This window comes from Ochlerotatus camptorhynchus, unplaced genomic scaffold (assembly GCF_037179485.1).
Source record: "Ochlerotatus camptorhynchus isolate MF236.1 unplaced genomic scaffold, CSIRO-AGI_Acam_v1.1 ptg000037l, whole genome shotgun sequence".
NCBI lineage: Eukaryota > Metazoa > Arthropoda > Insecta > Diptera > Culicidae > Ochlerotatus > Ochlerotatus camptorhynchus.
Genome location: NW_027040528.1, coordinates 427,106 through 453,943, shown reverse-complemented (window position 1 = coordinate 453,943; position 26,838 = coordinate 427,106). Strand labels below are relative to the sequence as shown.

The following is a 26,838-nucleotide window of genomic DNA, read 5'->3' as shown; positions in this document are numbered from 1 at the left end:
GAGAGAGGTTTTATGAGATTGGATTTTTGTTAATATCTAACGTTTGAAAAGTTACCATAAAAGGCGTGTGATGACCCAGAGCCAGTAATCGCAGGCCAAGTCCATGCAGGATGTTGATCATTCCGGCTACTCCAGCGTACTTGCCGAATGCCACCAATCGCTGCCCGTTCCGGTCCATCAGTTTCTCGTAGTCCACGAGGCGGATGTTCTTCTCCAAACAGGCATCCAGCAGGGGCATGTTGGATTCCTGGGCCTTGATGGTATGCGAGAAGAAGCAGTAGGTTTTCTGCGGAATGAGTGCATCCACGGGGACCTGCTTAACGCCGAAGATAATCGACGCCTCGCTGATGTCCTCCTGAACCGTAGCGCCAGCATTGAGATAGGCCTGCAATCATAAATGCGAAATCATCGTCAATCGGAGGGTATGCTATGCTAAGTGTTATCCACAACACCAAATACATCTAATCTATTCATTGCACAGCTCCAGCCCTTCCTACACTCCCGATCATAAGTTTGGGGTCACCCTTTAAAAAAACAGGTAAATGTTTTTTGCTCATATATCTGCCATTTTACGACCGATTTCCGATCTTTTTATGTCTTCCGAAAGGTAATGACTGAGATACAAGTAAAAGACATTTACCTGTTTTTTAAAGGGTGGTCCCAAACTTATGGTCGTGAGTGTATCTGAGTCGTTCAATTACCTATAAATGAGTGTCAGACACTGCGACCTTCAAATCAGTCTTCTCTGACTTGACTCTGCAATCACTCCCTAACAGGACAGGTTGCGCATATTGTTGCGAGTTAGCCACACAGCGAAAGCCACGTGAGTTACAACGCTTGAAAATTTTCAAACACCAAGAGAAAGCAAAACACTTCAACACATATTCTGAATTAGCTCGACTCGAGAGATTCTTCTCTTATCGCGCAATTTTGTTTTCGGTATAGAGCACAAGTATCGTCGCCGTCAATGTCTCTATGAAATCCATCCTACTTAGGCTACAACCATTCATCTGTCTATGTACAAAATGGTGATTGGTCTTATCTTATTTTTTACGTGGCTTTGCTTTACCTCCATCAGAAAATGGGCCTGGTCTGGTTGTACGACTGTTGACAAGCGCCATGAAGTAGCTTTGATAAGAAAACGTTTCGATATCGTGCCAAATTGTGACTGAGGCAATATGGATTATCTTGAGTATGTAGGTAACTAACTGCTTGTAAGGAAAGTAGATAATCCCAGGCCAATATAGACAGGAATGTAATCGAATGGCGATAATCACTAATAATTGTTTTATCGATTAATGTGGTTGTTATCGCCAATTGGATGCTGAAACAACCAACCAACAACTGAAATTATGAAACTATTTCTTTTGTTCCGCGTGAAAGATGCCAAGTAGTTAAAAGTTCAACTTTCAAAGAAAACCATGCTGGACGTTTTCTTGCTCAATCTCCTGGGCAAAGGCTGTGTTTTCCCCAAGGCTGAGCTCCTAAGTCAATACTACGTGGAAGAGTTCATGCAACATTTAAAGCCAGGTGTTTAGTTGCAGTTGAGATATGATATTTAAAATGGGGTTCTGGGTTCAATCCCAGCCAAAGTCGGTGCCATTTCGGCGATCATCGTAAATTTTCACTTTCTGTTTGAAGTAAATTCTGTATTCTGAGCTCGTTTGGACGTTTTAAAAATAAATTTGTTGATTTTAAGTGGTAATTTAGGCAATTTTGGATGTCTTTTTAAAACTAATAAGCCTTTTTTTAAATCCATACCGGCATTTTTAAAGCCATTTCGCCGTTTAATGGCAATTTTGAAGCTATATAATGTTAAAAGCGGTTTTGGTATTTAAAGACCATTTTACCAAATATTATAAATTTATAATATGTTCCACTTCCCGAATTCCCATTTGCTTTTGAAAAGTCGCAACAGTAATACCATCCGGTGGAAACTAACGATTTTAAATTGGCTCCCTACTTGACTAGCCTATTTGTCCCAAGCAAATCGATTGTCGTACCCCATTCTAGCAGAAATTCTAGTACTACACAATGTTTGTTTTGATTCGCTATGAAAGTTTGACAGATAAAATGAGGGGTTCGTGGAGTTTCCTATATTTTGAGGGGCGCATCGATTAGCTTCCCTAATAAAAATGTTATGGTTAATTTGGTTAACGACGTGTTCGGAGTATCATCCGAACCATTTGTGGTATTGTTCAATCATTTTGGTTATCGTTCGTTTATGGTTATTTTTTATTAGGGTTGGGACCGAAAATAGTATTAGATGGTGCCTAAGCGCCTACCTTGACGTCATGACATTATACCATAGAGGTAACTCTAAGACAAGAAGGTCCCGGAAAAACGTGCTCCACTTTTTGGCTCAGCTCTGGTACTATCTTCAGTCCCAAGCTAGTCGAATCACCCCTCGAAACATAGGAAAATCCAATAACCCCTCATTTTATCTGTCAAACTGTCATAGCGAATCAAAACAAACATTGTGTAGTAGTAGAATTTCGACTACAATGGGGTACGTTAAACGTTTGCTAGTCAAGTAGTGAGCCAATTTAAAATCGTTAGTTTCGTATTGATTGTTGATTATACTACGTTCAGACTATAGTTGATATCACGTAATATATGATACCAACAAAGCCTATATGTATTACGTGATATCAGCCAAACAAATAAAAGAAAGGCAGATTATATCTGCCGTCCCTCTTTACATACCAGTTTGGCAATTGACAGGAAGCAAACTGTCAACACGCTGAGAATCGTTAACCCAAATTAGGGTAATCCAGGGTACTGCGGACTCACTCAATGTGCTTGTCACTTGAGAGCCAGTCAGAACTGTTAAACGGGAGCCAAACATTCAGAAGCAACAAACTCAGTTACTGTTCTTACCTCTCGTCAAGCATTGCAATCTCATAAAAATGATTCATACTTTTTCATAACACATTCTCAGCATAAGCTCAAAGACAAAAACCAACAGGCTCAATGTTAAAAGTATAAAAACCAGCATAGTTTTTATGACTCAGCTGATTTTTCAATTGCAGTAAAACATACTTTGGCGAAACATATATGTAAACAAACTTTGATAGAGTCATGGGGGCTCGAGCACTCCTGGCTCAGAGCTTTTGGTGGGAATCTACTGAGAAAAAACAAAAACAAAAATTAAACTTGAGCAAATTTAAAGCAGTTTTCCATTGGCTTGCAAAATGAAATCGATTTACTCCACAGTACTCAGTGATAATCGATTAATCGATTTACACACTCAAAATAATTGTCAGCTACGTGAAAACATATGTGAATTTTTTCCATCGCACTTTTCACGTAACACTTACGTGATTTTCATGTAGCGAAGAACGCATCCATTCCCACCCTATCCACTGGAGTTTCACGTAAATATGACGTTATTTTTTAGTATTATTTACGAAATCTTTCAATAAATTTTAAATGAAATAATGATATAATTTATGGTAAAATCTAATAAAAAGTAATAACATTTTTGATGAATTTAGTCTTCTTCATAAGAATTACTGTGATTTAATGTACTATATGAATATTACGCAATTAATGAAAGTTTTCAGCTGACAAACGAGGTAGAAGCATATGCATCGCTATCAGAGCTGTTACGAACATAGGTAAAGGATGAAAACCAATGTTTAACTAATTCGTGGTGAAGGAGGTTTTCTCCACAACGAAAATTTTTTTGTATCCATAATGGAATGGCTTATTATGGCTATTAAGGATGGAATTGTAGATAATCAAATTATAAATCTAATTGAAAGCACTTACATGTCACACTATTCTTAAATGTTTGTCCTCTGAGTGCCGTATGTTTTATAACTAATTTTCAAACGAAAATCATCATGTATTTGCATGACAGTCATATGGATGTTCATCATCTGACAACGAATTCAACCATAAGAAAATCATCCGAAATTCGAATGCATATTGTTAAAGGGCTCGAGCAATGCAATAATCATTCGAAGTATTGCGGATGTTTTGGTTCAGTGTATATCATCTGATAGAGCAAACTTTGTCTCAGATGCTGATGTCGGTTTGCCAGACCCAACAAACACTGTAAACAGAATAAGAGCTTATTCAGGCAAAACTCTGCTTCTTCAGCTTAAAAATGGCTTGTTTAGCCTTTAATCAGCACAAATTGTTTGTTGGGGAATGAGTCTATATTCACGAGAAACCGACGTTTAAAGTAATTGTTTAAATTTCTTTTCACATGTTGCTCTAGTTACTAGCTTCCTGCATAATCATCAAAACAAAAACGATAAAGATGAGTGCAAAGAACAAATGATACTGCTCTTGCTGAGTGACGGGTTGCGACAGAATTTTGCCCAGGCATCAACTTCCCAAACAAGTACACAGTTAAATCAACAATCAATACGAAACTATCGATTTTAAGTTGGCTCACTACTTGATTAGCCTATTGGTCCCAAGCAAATCGATTAACGTACCCCATTCTAGTTGAAATTCTAAAACTACACAATGTTTGTTTTGATTTGCCATGAAAGTTTGACAGATAAAATAAGGGGTTCGTGGAGTTTCCTATGTTTCGAGGGGTGCATCGATTAGCTTGGGATCGAAAATAGTACCAGAGCTGAGCCAAAAACTTGAGCACTTTTCTTCAAGACCTACTAGTCTTAGAGTTACCTCTATGGTTAAATTGCATCACTTTCAAAAACTTGTAACATTTTGGCCTTTGGGTTAATTTTAATTAAATGTTGTGTGAAATGACCTCATCATGTATTGTTTACACTGCGTAAGTTTCATTGTAAAAATTTCTAGTAGTTTTAAAAGTTGAGTCGAGTCTGGAATCCAACAATGCACAGTGGTCCAGAATGCAGATTTAGGTGGAATGATACGTTTTGAGCCTGAAACTGAAACTTTAGACTAAAAGTCTCTTCTACAAAGTTATTCCTTATAGTTAGGCCCTCATTTTTACGACAATGAATTCTAGGGTGGTTCCTATTATCATTAAAAAAATACTAACTTTTTTGTTTGAATAAATTAAGGTATACATTCTTTAGCAAAGTTATAGCTGAGCAAATTTCAAGCAACTTTGTTGAAAATAACTTTTTTGTATCTCTTAAATTGGCCGATTTAGAGCTATTTTCTTGAATTGAGTTAGGGTGGCTCTTAAAAAAAACAGTTTTTTGCTCTAGATTTCTTTTTTCGAATTTCTCAGCAAAGATGTCTTGAAATAACTTTTAGATCTTAAGAAGGCGCAAATTTTTCTCACATTTTCTCATTGATGTGTATTGTGTACATGCTGTCAAACTCGAAGTCGTGTTTTTCGATTCAACGAAAATGGAGGTGAACCAACGCGAGTTGAGAGAACAAATTCTTTCCAAACACCTGGAATTTCCTGACCTGTCGCACCGGCAGTTGGGAAAAATGTTGAACATTCACCATTCAACCGTCTCCAGAGTGTTGAAGCGGTTCCAGGAGCGGTTGACGTTGGACCACGGCAAAGGAGCTGGAAGAAAACCGGGACCGGAGAACAAAAAGACGGAGGGAAAGGTGAAGCGGATGATTAAAGCAAATCCCAACGTCTCAAGCCGTGATTTGGCTAAAAAGATCGGCATGTCGCAGAGCTACGTCCAGAATGCAAAGAAGAGAGCTGGACTACATACATACAAGGTACAGAACTTCCCAAACCGCGATGAGCGGCAACAATCGACGGCTAAAACTCGGGCACGGAAGCTCTACGAGAAGATGCTGATAAAATATGGCTGCTGTGTGATGGACGACAAAACGTATATAAAAGCCGATTTTAAGCAAATTCCGGGGTTGGAGTTTTTCACCGGCAAGAGCAAGTTCGATGTGGACAACAAATTTAAGAAGAAGAAAATGTCGAAGTTCGCCTCCAAATATCTCATTTGGCAGGCCATCTGCTCTTGCGGACTGAGGAGTGAGTCTTTCGTGACGAGATCTACAAATCTGAGTGCCTCGAGAAGCGCCTTTTGCCGTTCTTGCAGCAGCACGACGAAGCTCCGCTATTTTGGCCAGATTTGGCATCATGCCACTATTCTAAAAGTGTCCTGGAGTGGTATGAGGCCAATTCTGTCCATTTTGTTCCAAAGGACATGAATCCGCCAAACTGTCCGGAGCTGCGCCCGGTGGAGCAGTACTGGGCAATAATGAAGCGGGAACTTCGGAAGAGCAAGAAGACAGTCAAAGACGAGAAGGACATGTTAAGAAAATGGAAAAAAACGGAGAAACTGGTACCGGATGACACTGTAAAGACTTTGATGGAGGGCATCAAGCGAAAATGCGTTCAATTTTACACTCAAGGCTCCATCGATTAACTTTTCTTTTGATTTTTGAAGTAAATATATGTATAAAACTACCCTAAAATTTTGGTTTGATTCTAAACATTATAAGAAAATTGGCATGACATTTTCGGTGTCGCAATAATTTCGTGTTCGCCCTTTAATAAAAAAGATATACCCAAATATAGTAAAAAATATGACTAAATTCAAATTTTGTCATATTATTGAGAATAACATACGCCCTTTCAAATGCCGTAAAAAACTTTTTTTTTGTTTGCCCCTACCAGGGATATGAACATTTGAAAAGTGCATATTTTTAGTATAAAAACGTCAATAACTCTTGATCGGCGAAAGATATTGACAAGCTTTGTGCAGCAAAAACTTGCGCCTTCTGATCTAAAAGTTATCTGAAGACACCTTTGCTGAGAAATTTGAAATAAGAAAACTAGAGCAAAAAAACTGTTTTTTCAAGAGCCACCCTAACTCAATTCAAGAAAATAGCTCTAAATCGGCCAATTTAAGAGATACAAAAAAGTTGTTCCGACAAAGTTGCTTGAAATTTGCTCAGCTATAACTTTTCTGAAAAATGTATACCTTAATTTATTCAAACAAAAAAGTTAGATTTTTGATTTTAATGATAATAGGAACCACCCTAGAATTCATTGTCATAAAAATGAGGGCCTAACTATAAGGAACAGCTTTGTAGAAGAGGCTTTTAGTCTAAAGTTTCAATTTCAGGCTCAAAACATATCATTCCACCTAAATCTGCATTCTGGACCACTGTGCAATGTACTGTTTCTCGTGGTTTAAAATGTTTTGAAGAACGTTTAACTGTCGATCGGAAGCAAGCGTGGATGACGCAAGATCTTCGATCGTTGAAAAGAACTAAGAAGGCTGCTCTCAGAAGATTTACTAAATTCCGCACACTTCCACTGAAATGCTACTATGTCAAACTCAACCACAATTATAAGCGGTTAAGTCGTCTCTGTTTTCAACGCTATCAAAGGAGGATTCAACGGCGGCTAAAATCACACCCGAAATCCTTCTGGAACTTCGCAAATGAGGAACGCAGGGAAGTCGGCTTACATTCTTCCATAATTTTTAATGGTGAAACTGCTGGCAATCAACAAGACATTTGCAACCTGTTTCAGCCAAATTTGCTATTGTGTTTGAAGACGAGGAACTCTCCGCTAATCTCTTTACTTCCGCGGTCAGTAATGTTCGTTCGGTCAACCAAACGCTTAGCGTTGTCGTCGCCACTACAGATACGATTTCTAGAGCAGCATCTAAACTTAAGACTTCAGCTAAGGCTGGACCCGATGATGTTCCGTCGATTATCTTATCTTATCTTATCTCAACCACGAAATTGCGATCGCTAAGTTTGATAGGCTAGGGATCGGTAGAAATCCTTTGAGATGGTTTCGTTCATACCTCACGGAGCGCCAACTGACACTAACTTTTTGTACTTGTTGCTCAGCAACTTCTGCGCAAAGTTCGGTAAACCTCAGGGTAGCCATCTGGGACCATTGGTCCTTCTCCGACGACGTTCACCATGTTATCCCAGGGCCATTATCGTTTGCAGACGATCTGAAAGTTTTCTGCGCATCCGCTCACTCGTCGACTGCCGTTCTCTCCAAAATCAGATTGACATCTTTGCTGACTGGTGTAGTCTAAACCAACTGGTAGTCAACCCAGCTAAGTGAACAATCATCGAGTCAATTTCGTGCCGAAGGATCTCAATCCCTCAAACCTCAAACACACCGGAGTTCCGGCCTATCGAAAGATACCGGGCTCAGTGGCGTCCCGTAACCTCACTTTTTACCTGTGCACCAACTTTCAAAACCAGATATCTCACGTAATATTTGAAAAGGGCCTATCCTCGTTGATCGATTCTCTTCATCGACTTTCTCTTTGGTTTACCACGGCAATATAACGAATTTCTCGTTAGGCTCGCAGCACAGTTCGACAGAATATGATGTTGATGTTTGCTTGCGCATGAAATAATACACTGAATGGGATATTCATTTGCAGTCAGTTTATTCGCGAAAGAGAAAATCGATTAAGAGAATCGATCAACAACGATAGCAACAATCAATACGAAACTATCGATTTTGAATTGGCTCACTACTTGCCTAGCCTACTGGTCCCAAGCAAACGGTCAACGTATCCCATTCTAGTTAAAATTCTAGTACTACGCAATGTTTGTTTTGATTCGCTATGAAAGTTTGACAGATAAAATGAGGGGTTATTGGTTTTTCCTATGTTTCGAGGAGTGAATCGATTAGCTTGGGACCGAAGAGAGTACCAGAGCTGAGCCAAAAAGTTGAGCACGTTATTTCGGGACCTTCTAGTCTTAGAGTTACCTCTATGATGATAGGCCCTTTTCTCGTGATGCGCGAGATTTAATGCCATATTCATACTCGAATCGATTGAAAAATACATTTAATCTTTTAGTTTACTCGATATCTATCCATTGTAAGCAATATTTTGATAGTTGTTTATGTTTTGAGAGTTTGTGCACAGGTACATTGAGGTAATGGAAACGCCACTGACTGGGCTATAATGAAGCACGAACTCCGTAAGCATCCTAAAGTTGTCACTACGGAGCAAGAAATGTTGAAATCATGGTTGAAAGTAGAAAAAATGTCGATTCAACCATTGTTCAAAACCTTATGGGTGGAATTAAGAAGAAAGTTCGGGCATATGGATTTGGTGAAGAAATAGAGTGAAATAAATATTCTGTCAGTAAGCATTCCACTTGCTTTGCTTGAAACACAGGTTTTTTTTTAAGATTCTTAAACTAACAAAAAATTTCAATAAGCTTAAAATTTATTTTGATACTGACTTAGCGAACGCGACTTCCCTCTGTATGCCCTCTGTATATTCCAATGAGCTACATAGCAATGGAATGAATTTCAAGGAAAATTTGCTACGAAGAAACTCTCTGAATACGTCTCATTGGCTAGTCACCCTTGCGGTGCCCATTTTCGCCACCCCTTCACTACGTCTCTGCGCAAATCTCGTACAAATTGGCACCGTGAACGTAGATTATTCCGCACACTCGACAATCGTTTTGATATTATTCGTTTAATTTGCAAAAAAACAAATATCCGGTACTAGCTACTCAACTGCGTATGTCAAGCACATAGGTGTACCGTACAAGTGAGATTCTGTTATCTTTTCGCAGCTCATAGTAAACGCCTTTGAATCATTCATCCCTGGTAAGGTTTTATACAAGGCCATCAACAATAAAGCGCAAAAATTTAAATAAAGTAACGGATCGACAGGAACTACTTCGTAAACCTAGCCAGTGCAGGATTCGGGTTGAACATGATTTGGATATCCAATATCACATTTCCTTCCTTAGAAACTCGCCTTACTTCATCAGAATCTGTTTGTTAAGATTGTAAAATTGCTCAGCGACGATTTCCAACAGGGGAAATCGAAACCAATTTCAGACATTAAACTCTGCATGTACATAACTCCAGTGTCACTTAACGCTTATCACTTCTTCTACGCGATCCTGAATCCTGTTTAACACTTGCATAAGCGCGAACAGGTTATGCAAGGTGTACCAACGGCCTTGGAGAGAGCAGACAATTTGCAACCACGTGAACTCGCTCACGCATTAAGGTACAAATTCAAATGTGGGTTTTTAATTCAAATCTAATCTGAAGTTCTGTGTATAAAAAAGTGTTTACTGTTTTCCGCTTGACAACAAAATTTCGGGTTTGATCGATAAAACTGCTCTTGATTATTTTGAAATGATCCGGGTACTTATGCACCTTAAGCGACCATTGCTGCTTGAGATTAATTTCCCATAAATAGTTCCAATCCTAGCATGTTCGTAGTATGATCATCATATTGGTATTACATAAAACAACAACAAACAATGTTGTTGGCCAATGATGAAACACATTTTTGGCCACCAGCAACGGAATGGAAGATGAAAACATATTATTCTCCCTTATCACCGTGTTGTAAGTGAACTGATATGAATAGCTCTACACTTATCAACGGGCAGATCCCCCGCGAGTTGAGCGGAAAACAACCACATGATACATAAACTTACCTGCATCGGATAGGCGCGACGATTGGACGGTTGAACTATCACCTTAACGCCCTGTTTGATTAGCTTCTTGACGCCAGCTGGACTGAAGGAGGCTCGCCGTTCCCATACTGATTGGTCTTCGCGACGAATCGCAATTACTGTGCCGGTCTGTGAAATACGTAAATCCTGTTAAATCGCGAGGGATTGTTGATTAAAAAATCAAATGATCAATATTGTCGGTCAAGTTGGACACCGGAAAATCCCACACAGGACATTCGATTTTACTCTCGTTCTGTACGTTAAACTTAACGTCGGATATAGTGCGCATTATTGTGCGAATACAGCGCACTATGTGTAACGTAAAATCGATTATCGCGTGTGGGGTTTTCCGGTTTTCAACTGTACCGACAATATTTGCAAACACTCTGCCTGCGTGGCTTGCAGTGCTACACTTTTAAAATTTTCTTTGTTTTTATTTGCCAAAAACAAAACTAGCCCTACCACTACAACCACTGATTTCAGGGTGAAGAATGCCTAAATTTTCCACTCACATGTTTGGATCGGGAGAACACCCGCAGTGATAAGCTATCACGGCACTTCAAAATTCGGAACATCTTAACGGTTCAAGTGCTACAGCACAACTGACTGGAAATGTGCACACAAGTTTTACAAGATCCTAGCTCCGGGAGAAGGAGGGAACTGGTTTCGTTAGAAGAGTGTGAGCGTTGCTATCAGTGCCTAGTGCCCGCTGCAGGATCGAAGATTTCCGATCGTACGGTTCGAGTTCTGCAATCTCCTTCTCCTTCTCCTTCTCGTCCTCGAAATTGCCCACAGCACGAGATAAGACGACACTAGCCATGCAACGAGCTTCGAGAGCATGATGGCAAAACTGTGCATTCGAACTTTTCTTATCTGGCTGGATGACGTGCTGCTTTTGTGCGTTGCACATTTTTCGAGGGCTCGTTCAGAGTGGATGTCCTTGATTGCAAGAGGATTGTTCAGTTTGGTTTTTAAGGAAAATATTGGTCACAGTTCGCTGTAGTAATTTATGTCGACACTATGTAGGGTAAAGCTCCTATAGTTACGGTAAGTTGGAAGCGTATGGGGACTCCATACACATAGGAACCAGATGCTTCTAACATACCGCAACTATAGGAGCGTTTACCCTACACATATTTAATTTTTCGGATGTACTTTGAAATTTTTAGAATTTTGTCTCTTGGTTAATATCAGTATGATCAAGACTTATCTATCGGTATTGGTTTGGGCTGAAATTTTGCTCATTTATGTCTAAAGTGTCTGCAAAACCAAAAGGAGCTTGTGCTATCATGTGATGATGGTACCGTTCCACTGCACACCTACTCTCCTAATCGCTCCTACGAGAGCAATGTTGAAAAGTTACTTCGATAGTTTGCTTTACTTTCAACACCACCAGCAGGAATAGATCGCTCTTTTGAAGCTTTTGCATTACTTTTTATTATCGAATGCTAATGTAATATCCAGTTGAATTTTCAGCTAACCCATCGTAAAATAGATAGTTTAATCACAGACAAACAGACATAACACCTTAAATATGACTCACTGTAAAACATCGTCGCTAAAACATTACCGCCATCTGTTGAGTATACTGTGGTGGGCAGTACGCTGAGCAGATAGTGGTAGTTATAGTCGCTATATTCATAGTCTGGCGGATAAAATCTCGGGAACCAATTGAGCTGTCAAATAGCGGAACCAATCGAGCAAATCACGACCAACAACAGAAAACAGCACATCAGCTATTGCGAACAAAACTTCGTAAACCGTTTTCTCGTGATTCAAGGCTCGCCTACGCAAACTAACACTATCTTTGGGTAGGGTAAAGATTCCCCTATCCGATGATGCCGGAAATTTGCGTTCGATTGTCAAGGAAAGAATAATCAACGTTTGATTTATAAAAGTTGATAGGACCTTTTCAATTGTTGGTCTACAATATATTGAATTGGTTTCGCTTTTTGATAGATCGAAATTCTATCCGCCAGACTATGAATATAGCGACTATAGTGGTAGTGTGTAAACGTCAAACGCATGGGAATTGACTATGCGCGCTACCAACTACGATACTTTTAAATTGACCGTTAAATTCTTGTTCTATGAACAACTTACGAAAGTTATGTCTGTTTTTCTGTGGTTTAACGCTATTAATCTCCCTATCAAAAATGCAAAATTTCCACACCGCAGCGCCACACTCTATTTTTAACTGAAGGTGGTGCGAGAATTTTGAATTTTGATAAGTGGCCATGCTTTAATTATGTCACGCTAAAATGAGGAAATGTATTGCTTGTTACAAACTCTAACCTAACACCCTCTTAGAGTGTGACACAATATATGCATCAACTCTAGGGAGATCTACCAGCGTATCACCTTTTCGTGGTGCGTTACTTTTGTAAGATCTACCTCCCAACCCTAATACTGACAACTTCAAACTAGAGGAACAGGATTTTTTCAGTAATCAAAGGAACACATTTTAGTTAATGCCTTGTTAATAGTGACATGACCCGGAGAAGTAGTGACAGGGTGGCCAGCGAACCGGGAAAACCGGGAATACCGGGAAATATCCGGGAATTTGAAAAGTAACCGGGAGAACCGGGAAAAATAAATTAACCATACCATAGGAACAAATTTTTACACCAGCATTTCAGAATAAACCATTAAAACCGAGTAATCCTTTACCAAATGAATTTCTTGCTCTATTTGCTGTATAATTTTCTTCAGTTTCCCGTCTTGTTGGTTTTAGAATTTAATCACTCAGCAATATTGCAAATTGATTTTTGTCGTTTCAATTTCAGATGTAAAGTGCTTGGTCCTTAAAAGAAAATATTGAAGATGCTGGACATTGGAAAGAAAAATTTGTAAAAATCGAAACTGAATTATTCTTTTGCAGGGTTTTAATTTTTCGTTGTTCTAAATTCTCACGATATGAGTTCCAGAATTAACTTGGAACTCTGCCCTAAATTATCTTGAAATTGTTCTGAAGTAAGCCAGAAAACACCCCGCTTAATAATTACCAGTGAATTCTTTTTGAAATTTTCTTGCAACTCTTTCTAACAATTTAATTGGAATCCTTCTTAAAATACGCCTTTTTAATAGAAACTAAACGATCGATTCAACGTCTGGTGGTAAATAGGAGAACGTCAAAAAGAGTGTTGTGAGCAGACATGTTTGTCGTGAGACATAGGAAGTGGATAACTTTTTTACTTTTCCTGATAAATTTATTCATCTGAGATGCTCCAAAACTTGATTTACAGTTGAAAAATTTAATTCTGTATCGTTTTTGCAAGGATCCTGCTAGTTTCCAGGAATATTTTTGATGAGAAAAATTGAAAATTATAAAGGTGCCTTAGCGGTTATTATATTCTGGATTTCTTGTATGTGAATAGTTCAAGTGCAAAACAGTTCAGATCTGTGAAAAATCGTAAAATATGGCAAATACTGATGGAAATTGGCAAGATTTTGAATGAAAAATGCTCTAATTTGCGTTGTGAAAAATCCTGATTCTGATGTAAACAAATGGTTTGGCTGACGTTGGTGCATTAAAAAGGCCTATTCTCTTGAGCCTGTCTGGAGATTTCGATTCCTTTGAAAATCTTTTAACTCTATTCAAAACAGCAGAAATCTTTCTAAATTTTATTTAGAAACCCTTGGGAGTATTTTAAAAAATTGCTTTCTAAATTATCAGCAATTTTTTGCAATCAATTTTGTTGGAGTTCTGTGATGAATCTTTCGCACTAGGGTTGAAATTATTACCAGAACACTCTTAGAACTCTGTTTCTTGTTGAATTCTGATCATAGTTCTCTTGGAATACTTCTTAAAATTCATTTGTCATTTTCCTCACAATCCCCATACTAATCTCTTCAGAACCACGTAGGAATTTTCCGCAAAGTTTTGTTTTTCACAACTCCTTTTTAAATCTTCTAAAATTACCTAATAGTTTAATTTAGAACATGCATTCTTCTCCACAGAAATCCCTCCAAATTCATCTAAAAATTGCTAAGGACTTCATGTCAGAATAATTCTGGTATTCTGCTCAGAGCTTCTCATTCGAAAGCTGTGTGGGAATCCTTCTCAATATTTGTTTGAAATCAACACTTTGAATTCTTTCAAATTTTACTAAAAACTCCAGGGTTTGTCCACTAGATTCTATAGATTGTTCTGTAATTTGTTTTAACCCTTAAAATGCCCCTTCAAATCTGTGATATTGAATTTTTTTCAAAATCTAACATTTTAATTATTTTTCTCCAAATCTTGCATCACGAGAGTTCTTATTAATCACAGATTTTGAAAAAAAAAAGTTCTAGTTTCAGACTCTACACAAATTTAACAGCCCCACAATCTTGTGAATCTTCTAAATCACATTTATCTCTTCAGTAAATTCCTTTCAGCACGTTCTTAAAGAAGAGATGCTTTTGGACCAAGTGAAGCTTATAAATTGCTCAGCACTTATCTACTATAGGTAAAAGTGGTTGTTGCTAATATTTCTAAATGAAATCGGCGCAATGTGCGTATCAAATGGAGTTGTGCCTAATCGTATTTTATAAAATGCTATGTGCACGTCCGGGAAGAATAGTTGTTTCATAAATTTGTTCACTATACAATACACCTTAAAACTATAGTTAAAAGGTACTACACAATATACACGCTTTATTTTCCGCTATCCAAAAACCCTCCTCCATCAGAACGGGGGCTGCTTCCAGCGGTTTCATTGTATAGCAGTATCGCCAACGGGGAGCAGAGGGCTTCCATTGCAGTAATGGACGCAGAACGTGGTCAGCACTCACACACTCATCACGAAACGGTTGCTTTCCAAAGTCGACGACGCATCGACCGAAAGAACTGCTGATGAAGAACAATGAGGAGGACCACACAGACGATCGCGTGACACACATCTAGAGTGGCCTGCTTCTGTCGACAGCCGAGTGAACACTGTTTCATAAATGTGATGCTTGCAGATAATTTCACTGTTTATTCATAATGTTATAATAATGGAGGTTTTATGGTGGTGGGTTTTGCATTAGGAAGAGTGCCATGTTTCCTGTTTATGTGTTTTATGTGGTTGTGTATATTTTTCCTTTTATTTCTGTCGAAATTTTCCAAAATTTATTTAAAGTTTTGTTGGTGCTCCCATGGTGAATGTATTTGGTGAGCTTGTTCCAGTTAAAAACAATCCGTTTGTTTCCTGCCGGGATAACATGGATTGCGCATGATCTATGTTGAGGTTTTAGTTACAACATAAGAAAAACGATGCTGTCGGTAAGGTGTGCATCCGAGTGCAAGAACATAGAGGGTGGAACGACCAAAAATTGGTCAAATATAATTAAGTGCACACTGATTATGTTATTGTATAAATGATCAAACTGTATTTATTTTTGAAGTTCAAGGGCTACAACATACAGGAATATTAATGTATTAGGCTTCCAACTGACGTTTAACATCAGATTTTGTAGTGCTGTTATATCAACCTTATTTGATGTTGAACGATTTGCTTTGAACTGTGTCTCAATTCCAACTTTTTCTGAGTTTTCTTGAGGTTTCGATTAGTGATTTTCCAATATTTTTAACGATCGCCCATTATTTTTTAAGCGGAATGCTAAAATAAAATAGCAAAAAAGGTTATCTTCCATTTAATTCCACTTAATTAATTTTGGTATCTATGACAGATACGTATTTCGACTACAATGTGCAGCCTTCATCAGTGTCAAAATCTAGGTAATCATCCCGTAGGTAAGAATGCCAAGATCACAGATATGAAAATGAAACTACAAGGTGTAGAATCATAACCTACATAGCTAAAAAAAAACAATGATTTAAGTGGAGAAAAATCTATACAACTCTCTGATAAGAAAAAAAATCCCAAAGTAATGAAATTGGGTTGTTAGCGGAATGCTTAAATAAAACAGCAAAAAAGGCTAGGGGGACGAAAGTAATCTGTTCTACATTTCTTTTAACGAATTTAATAAAATTTTCTTAATTTTCTCGAATTTGTTTTGGATAAATTCAATTCGTTATGAATTAACGCGTGCCTTTCGATATTATCCGATTTCATCCACTATTCATCGATAAGCTAACACATTCATTAGAATTATCGCGCATTATGCTGATATTATTTTTAGTGTGTAGCGTGGTGTGAACTGTCACTTCCTGAGCACCTGTGATTGTTTCAAACCCTTCAACAGCTTCACGTTCCAACTCTGCTAGCAACGAAAATATCTGAACGGAGGATTGACTACCGGCATTGATGGCCAAACGTGACCAAACCATATATGCCGTGCTTATGTTCACCGGATGCCAGGGTTGTTCAAATCGTAGTCCGTGATCTCGAAACGACTATACCCAAGGCAAAGATGAATGCAGTTCATCTTTTTTTTATATTTCTAGAAGGCTTCCTTTACATGATGGTTATATTGGTTTGTGTGGGCGTGCCATAATTCTCTAGTAATCATAGAGAGAAGTAATTGTTTACAAAAGCTGTTACGCACTACTTCCAGCTCTATTTATAGATTTGTTTGAGAACAAAGATTTTCGAACTCAACCAACAATACAGAAGGGCAGATCAAACAAATTGTATTTTTCTTATCTCGTAAACCGAAGCTCACCAAACCAATCGAACACCACTATCGAATAGCAGATATTTTCCTCTACCTGATGGTGTTGTTTGTTTGGCAAGGCAAACTTTGGTTCACGAGGAAAGAGCATTAAAAGTTTGATTACAAAAGCTTATTCGCCTTTTTGTATTGTTGGTCGAGATTTTGCGATGATCCTTTCTTATAAACAAACGGTTGTCACCGTTGCTTGTCATGATAATTATAGAGATGTAATCCGATAACAGAAATGTGAACGATACAAACAGATATTTTCCGTTTTTAGAGATTTAAGCTAGATTATATCTGATATAATCCATAAAATGGATTTATCCGACTATGAATCAATTCATCGAACTTTAGAGTTAGTTTTGGCAACATTTGAATAAATCTGGGACTTCCCCTCGAAAAAAGGTTATCCTCCATTTAATTCCAGAAAAAAAAACAACCATTTTTATACTTGTGATCTTGACATGTTTACTTAGGAGATGAGTACTGAAGGGGCATAGGTTTTTGATAAGTCTTTTTTTTTTAAGGTTTTTCAAAGGTGAAAAGGATCTTGAAGGAAAACTCGAGTATCTCTGTTCGAACGGTGGCTTGTAAAATGTTACCTGGTTTTGTTCAAAAATCAAAGCAGTGTTTGGGGCTGAAAGTCGTATAAAGTAAAAACAGTTCCAAATCGCAACGACAAACATAATTTGACAGGAAAATCACGGGCTCGACGAATATTTGACGAAGTTTTCATGACGATGAAACTTATGTCCTGGAGGATTTCAAGCAGCTTCCAGGGCTGGCTTTCTATTCTGCTATGGCCAAAAATGCTACAGCTGAGTATTTTAGAACGAAGAAGGCATCGAAATTTCCTAAAAAAAACCTTATTTGGCAAGCAATTTGCACGTGTTGCCGAAAGAGTAAATCTTTCGTCACCACAGACACAATCAACAAGGAGATTTACCAGAAAGAATCTCTGCAGAAGCGATTGCTACCCTTCATCAAAAGCCACAAAGAAAACCCTTTCTTCTGGCCCGATTTGGCATCATCCCATTATGCTAAAACCATAGAGGTAATATAGGTAACATAACAAACATAGTGTAGTACTGGAATTTATACTAGAATGGGGCAGGTTAGTCGATTTGCTTGGGACCAATAGGCTAGTCAAGTGGTGAGCCAATTTAAAATCGTTAGATTCGTATTGATTGTTGCTAAAACTGTGATGGAGTGGTACCATAGAGGTAACTCTAAGACTAGAAGGTCCCGAAATAACGTGCTCAACTTTTTGGCTCAGCTCTGGTACTCTCTTCGGTCCCAAGCTAATCGATTCACCCCTCGAAATATACACACTAATCCAGGCCTCCGTCGTTCGGTAAATTTTGAACTACAGAACTGTTCGGTAAAAGTTAAAAAATCAGTGAAAAATCCAATTTAAAAAAAATTATCCTGAACTTGTACAGAAGTTGTTCAGTTTACCCCATTTATTGATGAAAAATAAAATTTATAAATTTTCTTGATATCTCATGTGCAACGGTCATTTGAAAATTTTACCGAGTTGTTCTGCTGTTCAAAAACCCGGTAAATTCCTACCGACTTCGGTGATCTGAATTAAGTGTGTAGGAAAAACCAATAACCCCTCATTTTATCTGTCAAACTTTCATAGCGAATCAAAACAAACATTGCGTAGTACTAGAATTTCGACTAGAATAGGGTACGTTAATCGTTTGCTTGGGACCAATAGGCTACTAAAGTGGTGAGCCAATTTAAAATCGTTAGTTTCGTATTGATTGTTGGTGGTACACTCAAAAGATTTTCAAATCTAAATAGATTAAAAGTTACGCTAAATCGCAACTCTCCTGACCGACGCATAGGTCGGTATAAAGAGAGAGAATACAAGCTTAAACGCTGTCCAGACTGGAGAGTTATAACATGTTATAACAGTTGTCAAATAATTGCAACACAGAAACCACCATCAAGATAGCGCTATAACATGTTATAACTCTGTAGTCTGAACGTACTATTAGTATAAAAATGGTTTATTCAATGTACAGTGCAAAGTAACAGTATGCATAAAATGTATACAGTCCACTAATTCGTCAGAATGCGTTTTTAGTTGCTGAGATATGACGTATTTAGAAAAAAGTAAACAAAAGATTCGGGAATAATATCGGAAATAATGAAATTATGATTTTATTGAGTTGAACGTTGAACCGACATCAGGTACCAATTGCACTGCCTTCCAGAGTTCAGAATCTTACAAATATAAAGCTCGTGTCTGATGTTCGATCGAAAAGTTCTCCTTATAACTGACAACCAGAGCCACTACCACCGGAGACATTCTTGATCTGTTGTTGCTGCTTGCTTACAAAACTTTTCCTCCTGTCCGAGTGACTTGAAGAAAAACAAACACATACCTGTGAAGTGTGCACTGGACTTATCGAATCTCACCAAATACGTTCTCGAACTGCAAACTTTCTGAAAGATATCGTCCGCATTGCTTACTATCGGTTAGGGAGTCTTCCGAGCTGGGGTATTAACTACTGTGTCGCGGTGCCTTAGTAGGATCCAAGACCATATTTGGTACCGCGCGTTGTAGGTAATCTTCCTGTTCTACCTGCTTGAATATTTCTTCCTGATGTAAAGAAAGATCCAATCAAGGCTATTTGCATTATGTGTGGAATATTTTATTAAGTCGAAGATCGTTTTAGGTTAGGTTAGATTTTCTTTAATGAGGCTTTCAACCTGGGGCTTTTTTGCCTCCAGCTGATCGTTTTAATTAATTTGTAATAATTTAATGACCTTATCGAATGGAACAATTGCTACCACTTAAAAAAACTAATCCAGAATGATGAAGCGCGTGCCAATCTTTTTATACTACTGAGGAATTTTCGTTTCAAATTCAATGTTATGATTAATTTGAAATCTAAGATAGATTTATTTTTATACTAAGCGATGTTTAAATCGCATTTATCGAAAAAAATAATACTTTTTAATCTAACAATGTTTTGAATTATTTTTGAGTGTCCAAGTGACAAGTCCAGTACATTTCCACTGTACTCTGAAAATTTGGTGCTGGTGGTTCTGTCAAACTCACAAATTTCAGAAGTGTTATTTGAATAGGGCGAATGCAGATATGTAAATAAAGTAAATAAAATACTGAACATAAAAACAGATAGCCTCATCTGTTTCTTGAAACTTCAAGATGGTGGGGAACAATGTTAATGAAACGAACGGGTGTAACAAAAGACAATCACTGAAATTTATTCGTTTTAGAAGCTCATTATGAATATCTTTTGTTGAGAGACGCTTATTTTTATCTATTTTATTTATTTCTTCATGTTTAAATGAATATACGAAATATTAGTGTTCACACAGCAAACCTGCTACTCACCGCGAATAAGAATCAATTTTGTTTTTTTTTGTCACCCCTCAATAGCAAGATGGGGAAGTAAACGCTTTTTATTGATACGGCTTTTTATTGCAAGTCTTCATCGCACAAGTATGCTCAGAAAAATTATTCTCAAGACTGATAATATTCAAGAGCAAAATATAATAGAATTATCCAGTGTGTTTTTATTTCCATTTGATTATATAAGAAAAACTTCCATCAATCTGTTTCAATTTGTTTGGATTTATTTCATTTCACCACGAAAATCATACATCGCTCTTTTCACATGGCATTCTTGCTTGTTGTTTGACATCCACACATGGTGAAACAAAAAGTTGCCTTCCCATAGAGAAATACTGTTGCGACGGTGAAGGGCAGCCCCTTTGTTTACGTTGTGTGGCGACATCTACTATTTGCAAGTGGGTACGTGAAACTAAGATTATCTGTCACCTTGCCGGGGACTTGGGTACAATGAAGTGAATATTGTACCAAAAACCGCAAATCTGGCAAATAGTCTCTGGTGAAGCGGAAGCTTTCTGGAAAGAAACAAGGAATCAAAGATATCAAACCCTTCCAACAAATTTGGACTCTGTACCAACCCTAATGAATGGTGTTAATCGCAAAGTTCGAAAATTTTATGAAAATACCGAATAACTTTGTTTTGACTTTGTGAATTTTTAAATCAAATCCCATGAATCTTAAATAAACAACTACAATTGAAATATAATGCGAAATGTGTGTTTTACTTAAGTTTTAATGTATCCGGATTATTATGGATACAGACCTTAATTCACTGTGATTGATTGATTAACATTTAAAAGATTTACAGCCGTAGTTTGTTTCTGGAAAAGAGTGAGAATGCGTCTAAAGAAGCTTCCTTGGCCAAGGGGGGTGTCACATCAAAAAATCTCACACTAGCGAATCAATCTACGAAAAATCTTCTTTCATTTCTCGCATCTACTTACATCGTGCATCATCTTTTTGCAGTAAATCTTCAGAATCGTCATCAATCTTCTATCTATCTACTCAGCGCACACGTAGTTAACCACAGCAACACACAATCTTTACTGCATCGTAGATAAAGTCACCCCCCGCAAGAAAAAAAAAACTTCAAAATGGCGAATTCGATTTTTTTTAATTCGAAAACGTCACTTTCAATCGAAATAACGTCTAGGACAAAGTTGTAGAAAAAAATCCTTTACAGGAAAACTTTACACTTTAAAAAATTTCAAGTAATTTTGGGTAATAAGCCAAAAAAGTGCTTATAACTCAAATGACAAAAAATGACGTTCTTTAATATTTTTTAAACAATTATCATTGTAAAGTTTATGAAAATGTTCACTGAAGATAGCCTTTTTCAAAGCATATGTAAAATGTAATGAAAAATATTATATTGGGTTTTTTTTTGTTATTTAAGCTTTATTTATTTTTTCGCCAAAAATTACTTGAATTTTTATTCTGTGTATATTTTTTTTTTCCTGAAAAAGAATATTTTTTTACTACAACTTTGTGTCAGACGTCATTTCGATTGGAAGTGACCTTTTCGAGATATGTTTTTTTTCCTTGATGTGTTTTCCGTGCCGAGTGCAAATGCTACCGACGCCAGGGAGGCAGCTCCCACACCTGGACCCTACCTATCAACCCATCAACTTATGAACCGAGGACCAACGGCTTTGCTTCCCTTCACTAAGCAAAATTCAATGATTATTTGTATGTGTCACACTCATGATTTTTTGCAATGTGATAAACAAATGATACATATGTGTCGGACACATAGTTCTTATGTGTACACATAAAATTCATGTATAACCACACATATTCATTTGACTCATTTATATCATGTGTACTTCTGAGTGGATTCTGTTTATGTGTGGACACATGACAATCATGTGGAATTTGACAGAGAAATTCGCCAATAAAAATGTGTCGAATTTTATGCGTGTTCCGAAGGAAGACGTGATCAGCGATTTTATGCCTCAGTTAATCCCGGCGGCGTCGACTGGGATTGAACCCAGGCCTTTTGGGGTTATAGGCAATCGACGTTATGATTTGTTGGAAATCTTTGAATACGCCATTTTGATGTTTATTTTTATTTTTGCGAGATTCAAAATGGTTGAATTTTAGCTCAAATTGCCAATGATTGATCATAACAAACAATTGTGCAAAGTTTCATACAAATCTGAGCAGGTCCTTTAAAACAATTCGTTGCTTTGGGAATTAGAAATAAGTTGTTTCTTAAGTTGCAGTAAAAAACAAAAGTGGGGAAACATTATACTACAACGTCTTTATATTAGGTTCTCCAACTACGCGGGGCAAAATGCTCATAATTATGATATGTCACCACAACAAAGGGATAGTATGCTCTATACTAAAATATAAGCTCCACAAAAAAAAAGTGTGATTTGTCACAGACTGTCAATATTAGATGTCGCATACTAGAGAGGTGGAATGAATATCTTTTTACCCATGTTTACCTAAATTACGTAAAAAATAACATCGGAAGGATGCTATTTTGAACTTTTATTTTTATTATTGATTTGGGGCACTTGACAACTGTCAAAGTTGCATAGTCGAATGGTCCCATTAAATACTTTGATTGCCCATCAATTTTGCAGTTATATTAATCATGTATTCGTAGAAATGCAAAGGGGGCGTTTTACACGCCTAACCTATTATCATTCATTCATGCATTGACGCGCATTCATAATTCATTCGTCGTCTAAATAAAATTACTAAAAATACCGTTAAAAGTCCCTGCTCAGCACCACGTGTGCTGACTGCATGATAGCGGTACTTTTTCATTCATGGACATCGCAAAAAAGTCTACACACCGCTATCTCTCCATAACACAGTGACAAGGCAACCTACGTACAAATCAACTACTGTACACTCGTGACAGCAGGCATAAGAAAGGTGTTTCCAGCTACAAGGCCATAGAAAAAAGTTTACGTTTTATTTCCAATCCGTATGATTAAATTTTGTCATTCCTTACAAGCTGCCAAAAAACTCAAGGTCAAAATCCGTAATAAATTCAGTTCCATTTTCGTAGCATCAGCGATGGCTGACCTCCGCGAATTACTTCAGCCAATCAGAGCGCCCCACACCACACAAATACGAACTCACTGATGTTTGTGCATCGGCAGTAGCTGGCAGGCTGCAGCGTATCTTGAAAAAATCTCCCCAAGTCCCCATTCAATCGCAAAATAAGGAAGTGTACGGAGTCGCGTTGAGAAAAATAATAATCTTCGAACCGAACGTCCAGTTTACAGGTGCAAAATTCGCGTTCTTGAGCGCGGACTGTGCAGTTCAATCACCGAGGATTGGATTTATCGTGAAAATCGACGGCAAAAAGTTGCCAAGCGAGCAGAAAAACGGGAAAATTCAGTGCAAGGAAAATTTACGACGGATTAGTGAAAGGTCTTTTCCATCGCTGTTGAATTTCTCCAATCGTGGACGTGGTGCCATCCGTCCCTTTCGGTGTCCACTGCTGGGGTGTGCAACACAGTAACAAAGAGTATACGGTTTATTGCTTTGAGAGTGGACCATCCCAGGCAAAAAGAAGGGGCCTAAATTTAGATCAAGTTTGTTTTTACACACCCTGCTTGTAAAACTACATCACGACCCAGTGCCTAGTGTTTTGTCAGAAGATTAAAATTTGATTGTGACTCATCATCACAGTTCGTAGATAGCAGCGGAACAGGTACAACCAGCCAACCGTCCGTCCCAACCACACACACTGACCCGACTGGTCTGGTCTGGTCTGTCAGTAGTGTTCAGCTCCAGTGGCAACAGCGGACAGTGGTTGCATCATGGATATTACGCTGATAGTCAAAGCGTCGAACCAGCAGTTCGACGATCAGACGATCAAATGCGAACCATCCTGGACGATTCGGCGACTCAAGGGACACCTGACGGAGGTGTACCCGGGGAAACCCGTAAGTAGTCCCACGCTAGAAAATACCGTCGAAAACAATAACAGTACCCACCTCCTCCCATCGTCAGCTAGGTGTCGAATTGTTCGCCTTTTGTTCGTGTTCCTATTTATAATCAATCTGTTTTTCGATGCGTTTGATGAAAGCCCCAGAAACTTGATCTTCGGCGTGTATATGCTATGGCGATATGATTGAAACAGTCGGTCGAAGCAATTAGCATGTAGAATGATATAATACACATATATTATAGGACCACTAATGACGGTTTCTCTCCAATTGCTGCCACGTATGGGAAAAAAACAAGTAAAACGATACATCCTCGCATCTGCGGTTCGTGAATTTAGTAATTTTCAAGTAGCATGTGGTTTAATTTTTGTTTTATTATGCTGCATTATTATCCTAATAAATCCTACTATCAAAAAACTGTTCGAAAGTGACAATAATGGGAACATCTGGAATATTTCTCGGGAGTTCTTGGGATAATCCGAAGAAAGTTTTGGATAGTTTCTGGGAAACTTTTGAGGATTTTTCTAGGGTAGTTCAGAGAAATTCAGTAATAATAGTCTCTGAGAGCTTTACTGCCGTTCTACGCATATCTGTCCCATGTTACTTTTGGGCGTTTTTCACTTATGTTGTTGATATAATTTAATGATGGAAAGCTATACAAACTATCCAAGTTCTTCCAAAACTGCGAAGAACGCAAGCACATTCATGTAATCACAAGAGTACAGACGTCAAACGCAACGTGGCCATCAAAGCAACACTGATAGTAACACTTCCTAGTGGGACTAACATGCGTAGAATTTCCTACTTCAGTGCAAATTTCTAGGCATAACAGTCCCATTAAATATTGTTCGTATAAAAATAGGCTTAACTGATTTCATTGAAGGTAATTTCTGTAGTTTTCACTAAAACATGTGAAAAATGCGCTAACTTATTTTACCGTATATTTCTTCCAATGAGCAGAAATGACTCGAAACATTATTCGCGATTTTCTCAGAAGCAACTTTTGAAACATTGAACTGATATGCGTGAAACGGCAGTTTAGGTTTCTTCCGAAACCTTTAAGGAAATTCCGAAAGAACTTCACATATCATCCGAATTAGGACATTTCCAGAACAACATGTGAAAAGGGCATACAAGCTTTTTGTAAACAAACCTTTGTAGGCCCTTTTCTCACCAACCGAGGGTCGCCCACTCAAACCAGCAATATCATCGGGAAGGGGAAAGTGTCCCCTACGCGGTGATGTTAAAGGTTTGCGTTGGTGTCATATGGGTGGCGAGAAAAGGGCATAAGAAGGTTTGTTTACAAAAAGCTTGTATGCCCTTTTCACATGTTGTTCTGGATTTAGTAACCATTCGTGGTTGGATATGTTGTTGAAGTCGCTAAACTCAAAACAGACACCGACATAAATCACCGGTGCATGAATGGAGTGCTTAGCTAAAATAGTAACAGAAGGAGCGTTATGATAGCGATATCGATACCGACTGCCATGGCTTTAAGCCACATTATTTGTCTAATGCATCAAAATTATTTCTATATTTTTATCAACAAAAAAAAAAAGACCTTCTCCCTTCTGTCATGAATTTACGGACGTAAACAAACAATGGAAGAGTCACGATTGAGCTTAACATAAAATTCAGCTTGACAGCAATGAATCGAATATTTTAACGCAGCCAACATTAAAAAATCACTCCGAATCACTCAGGGTGTAAATATTCATACATTGAGCTCTAATAGGCTTTGTTATAGCTTTTAAAGTAATGTATCTTACCAAACGTATAATTGAATCGTTAACGCCGAAACCTTAGATATACCTATTTGATGTTTTCTGATAGGACGAAAATAAGCGATTAAGCCGAAGTAAATTATTGCCCTAACTTTTCCCCAACAACAGCTACACATACGAGGCATATTCCGGTCTTATCTCTGGAACCGGAATCTCAGGATGTAGACTCCCATGGAAGGATTTTAACTTTCAAGTGATCACGCATTTGTCAAAAGTGGTGGTTGATATCGCGGAACTGATTTAACAATATTACATACCTACAACAAATTTAAATTCCATGTTCACAAACAGCTTATCAAGCTGCAAATCATGTATGTATTAGTCTGCTTTAGTGATTTGAACTTTAGGTATTGGTTATGGTGCAAGGGTACCAATACATACACTAAAATAGAAACTTCAAGGCAATTCAGTTATTTTCAGTAATATTGCGGGTTCCTATAAAAAATACTGTGAAATTCAGGGCAGTGTAGAGAACAGGAAGGAAATTCAGAAATCTTTTGGGCAGTTTTAATAACATCAGGAAAGCCCGGACTATTGAAAAAGTTATGAATTAATGTCGATAATTTAAGGGCAGTTCCATGAACTTCAGAAATTTGTTGAGAACTTTAGTGAAAATCATAGAACTATATTCATTATTTCGTTTAGATGCCGAGAAAATTGCGGCAGCTTAAAGAAAACTTCGAAATTTCACAGAAGAGCAGAAATCTTCAGAAAAACTCCGAGAACTCATAGAAGTCTAGGGAAAATCCGTTAACTTCCAGAACTTACATGAACATTAGCTAAATACGGAAGCATTTCAAAG

The 26,838-nt window shown here is 37.8% G+C and overlaps 2 protein-coding genes across 3 annotated transcripts in view; one reads left to right on the top strand and one right to left on the bottom strand.

Annotated features, from left to right (window-relative positions):
- Window positions 1-10,985, bottom strand: part of LKRSDH (lysine ketoglutarate reductase/saccharopine dehydrogenase) — a 41,083-nt gene extending 30,098 nt beyond the window's left edge. Inside the window, exons 1-3 of one of the 2 annotated variants that reach the window (XM_065234008.1) lie at window positions 10,872-10,985; window positions 10,342-10,488; window positions 56-385 (exon numbers count right to left, since the gene is read on the bottom strand). In XM_065234008.1, coding sequence (XP_065090080.1) covers window positions 56-385; window positions 10,342-10,488; window positions 10,872-10,934 — 540 coding nt within the window. In that variant the 5' untranslated portion in view covers window positions 10,935-10,985. The remainder of the gene's footprint in view (window positions 1-55; window positions 386-10,341; window positions 10,489-10,871) is intronic. The other variant, XM_065234000.1, reaches the window with a different exon arrangement.
- A 12,448-nt stretch (window positions 10,986-23,433) lies between these two features.
- Herp (Homocysteine-induced endoplasmic reticulum protein) overlaps window positions 23,434-26,838 on the top strand; it is a 28,099-nt gene continuing 24,694 nt past the window's right edge. The window contains exon 1 of the mRNA XM_065233777.1: window positions 23,434-24,249. Within this exon, the coding sequence (XP_065089849.1) occupies window positions 24,124-24,249 (126 nt within the window). The 5' untranslated portion in view covers window positions 23,434-24,123. The remainder of the gene's footprint in view (window positions 24,250-26,838) is intronic.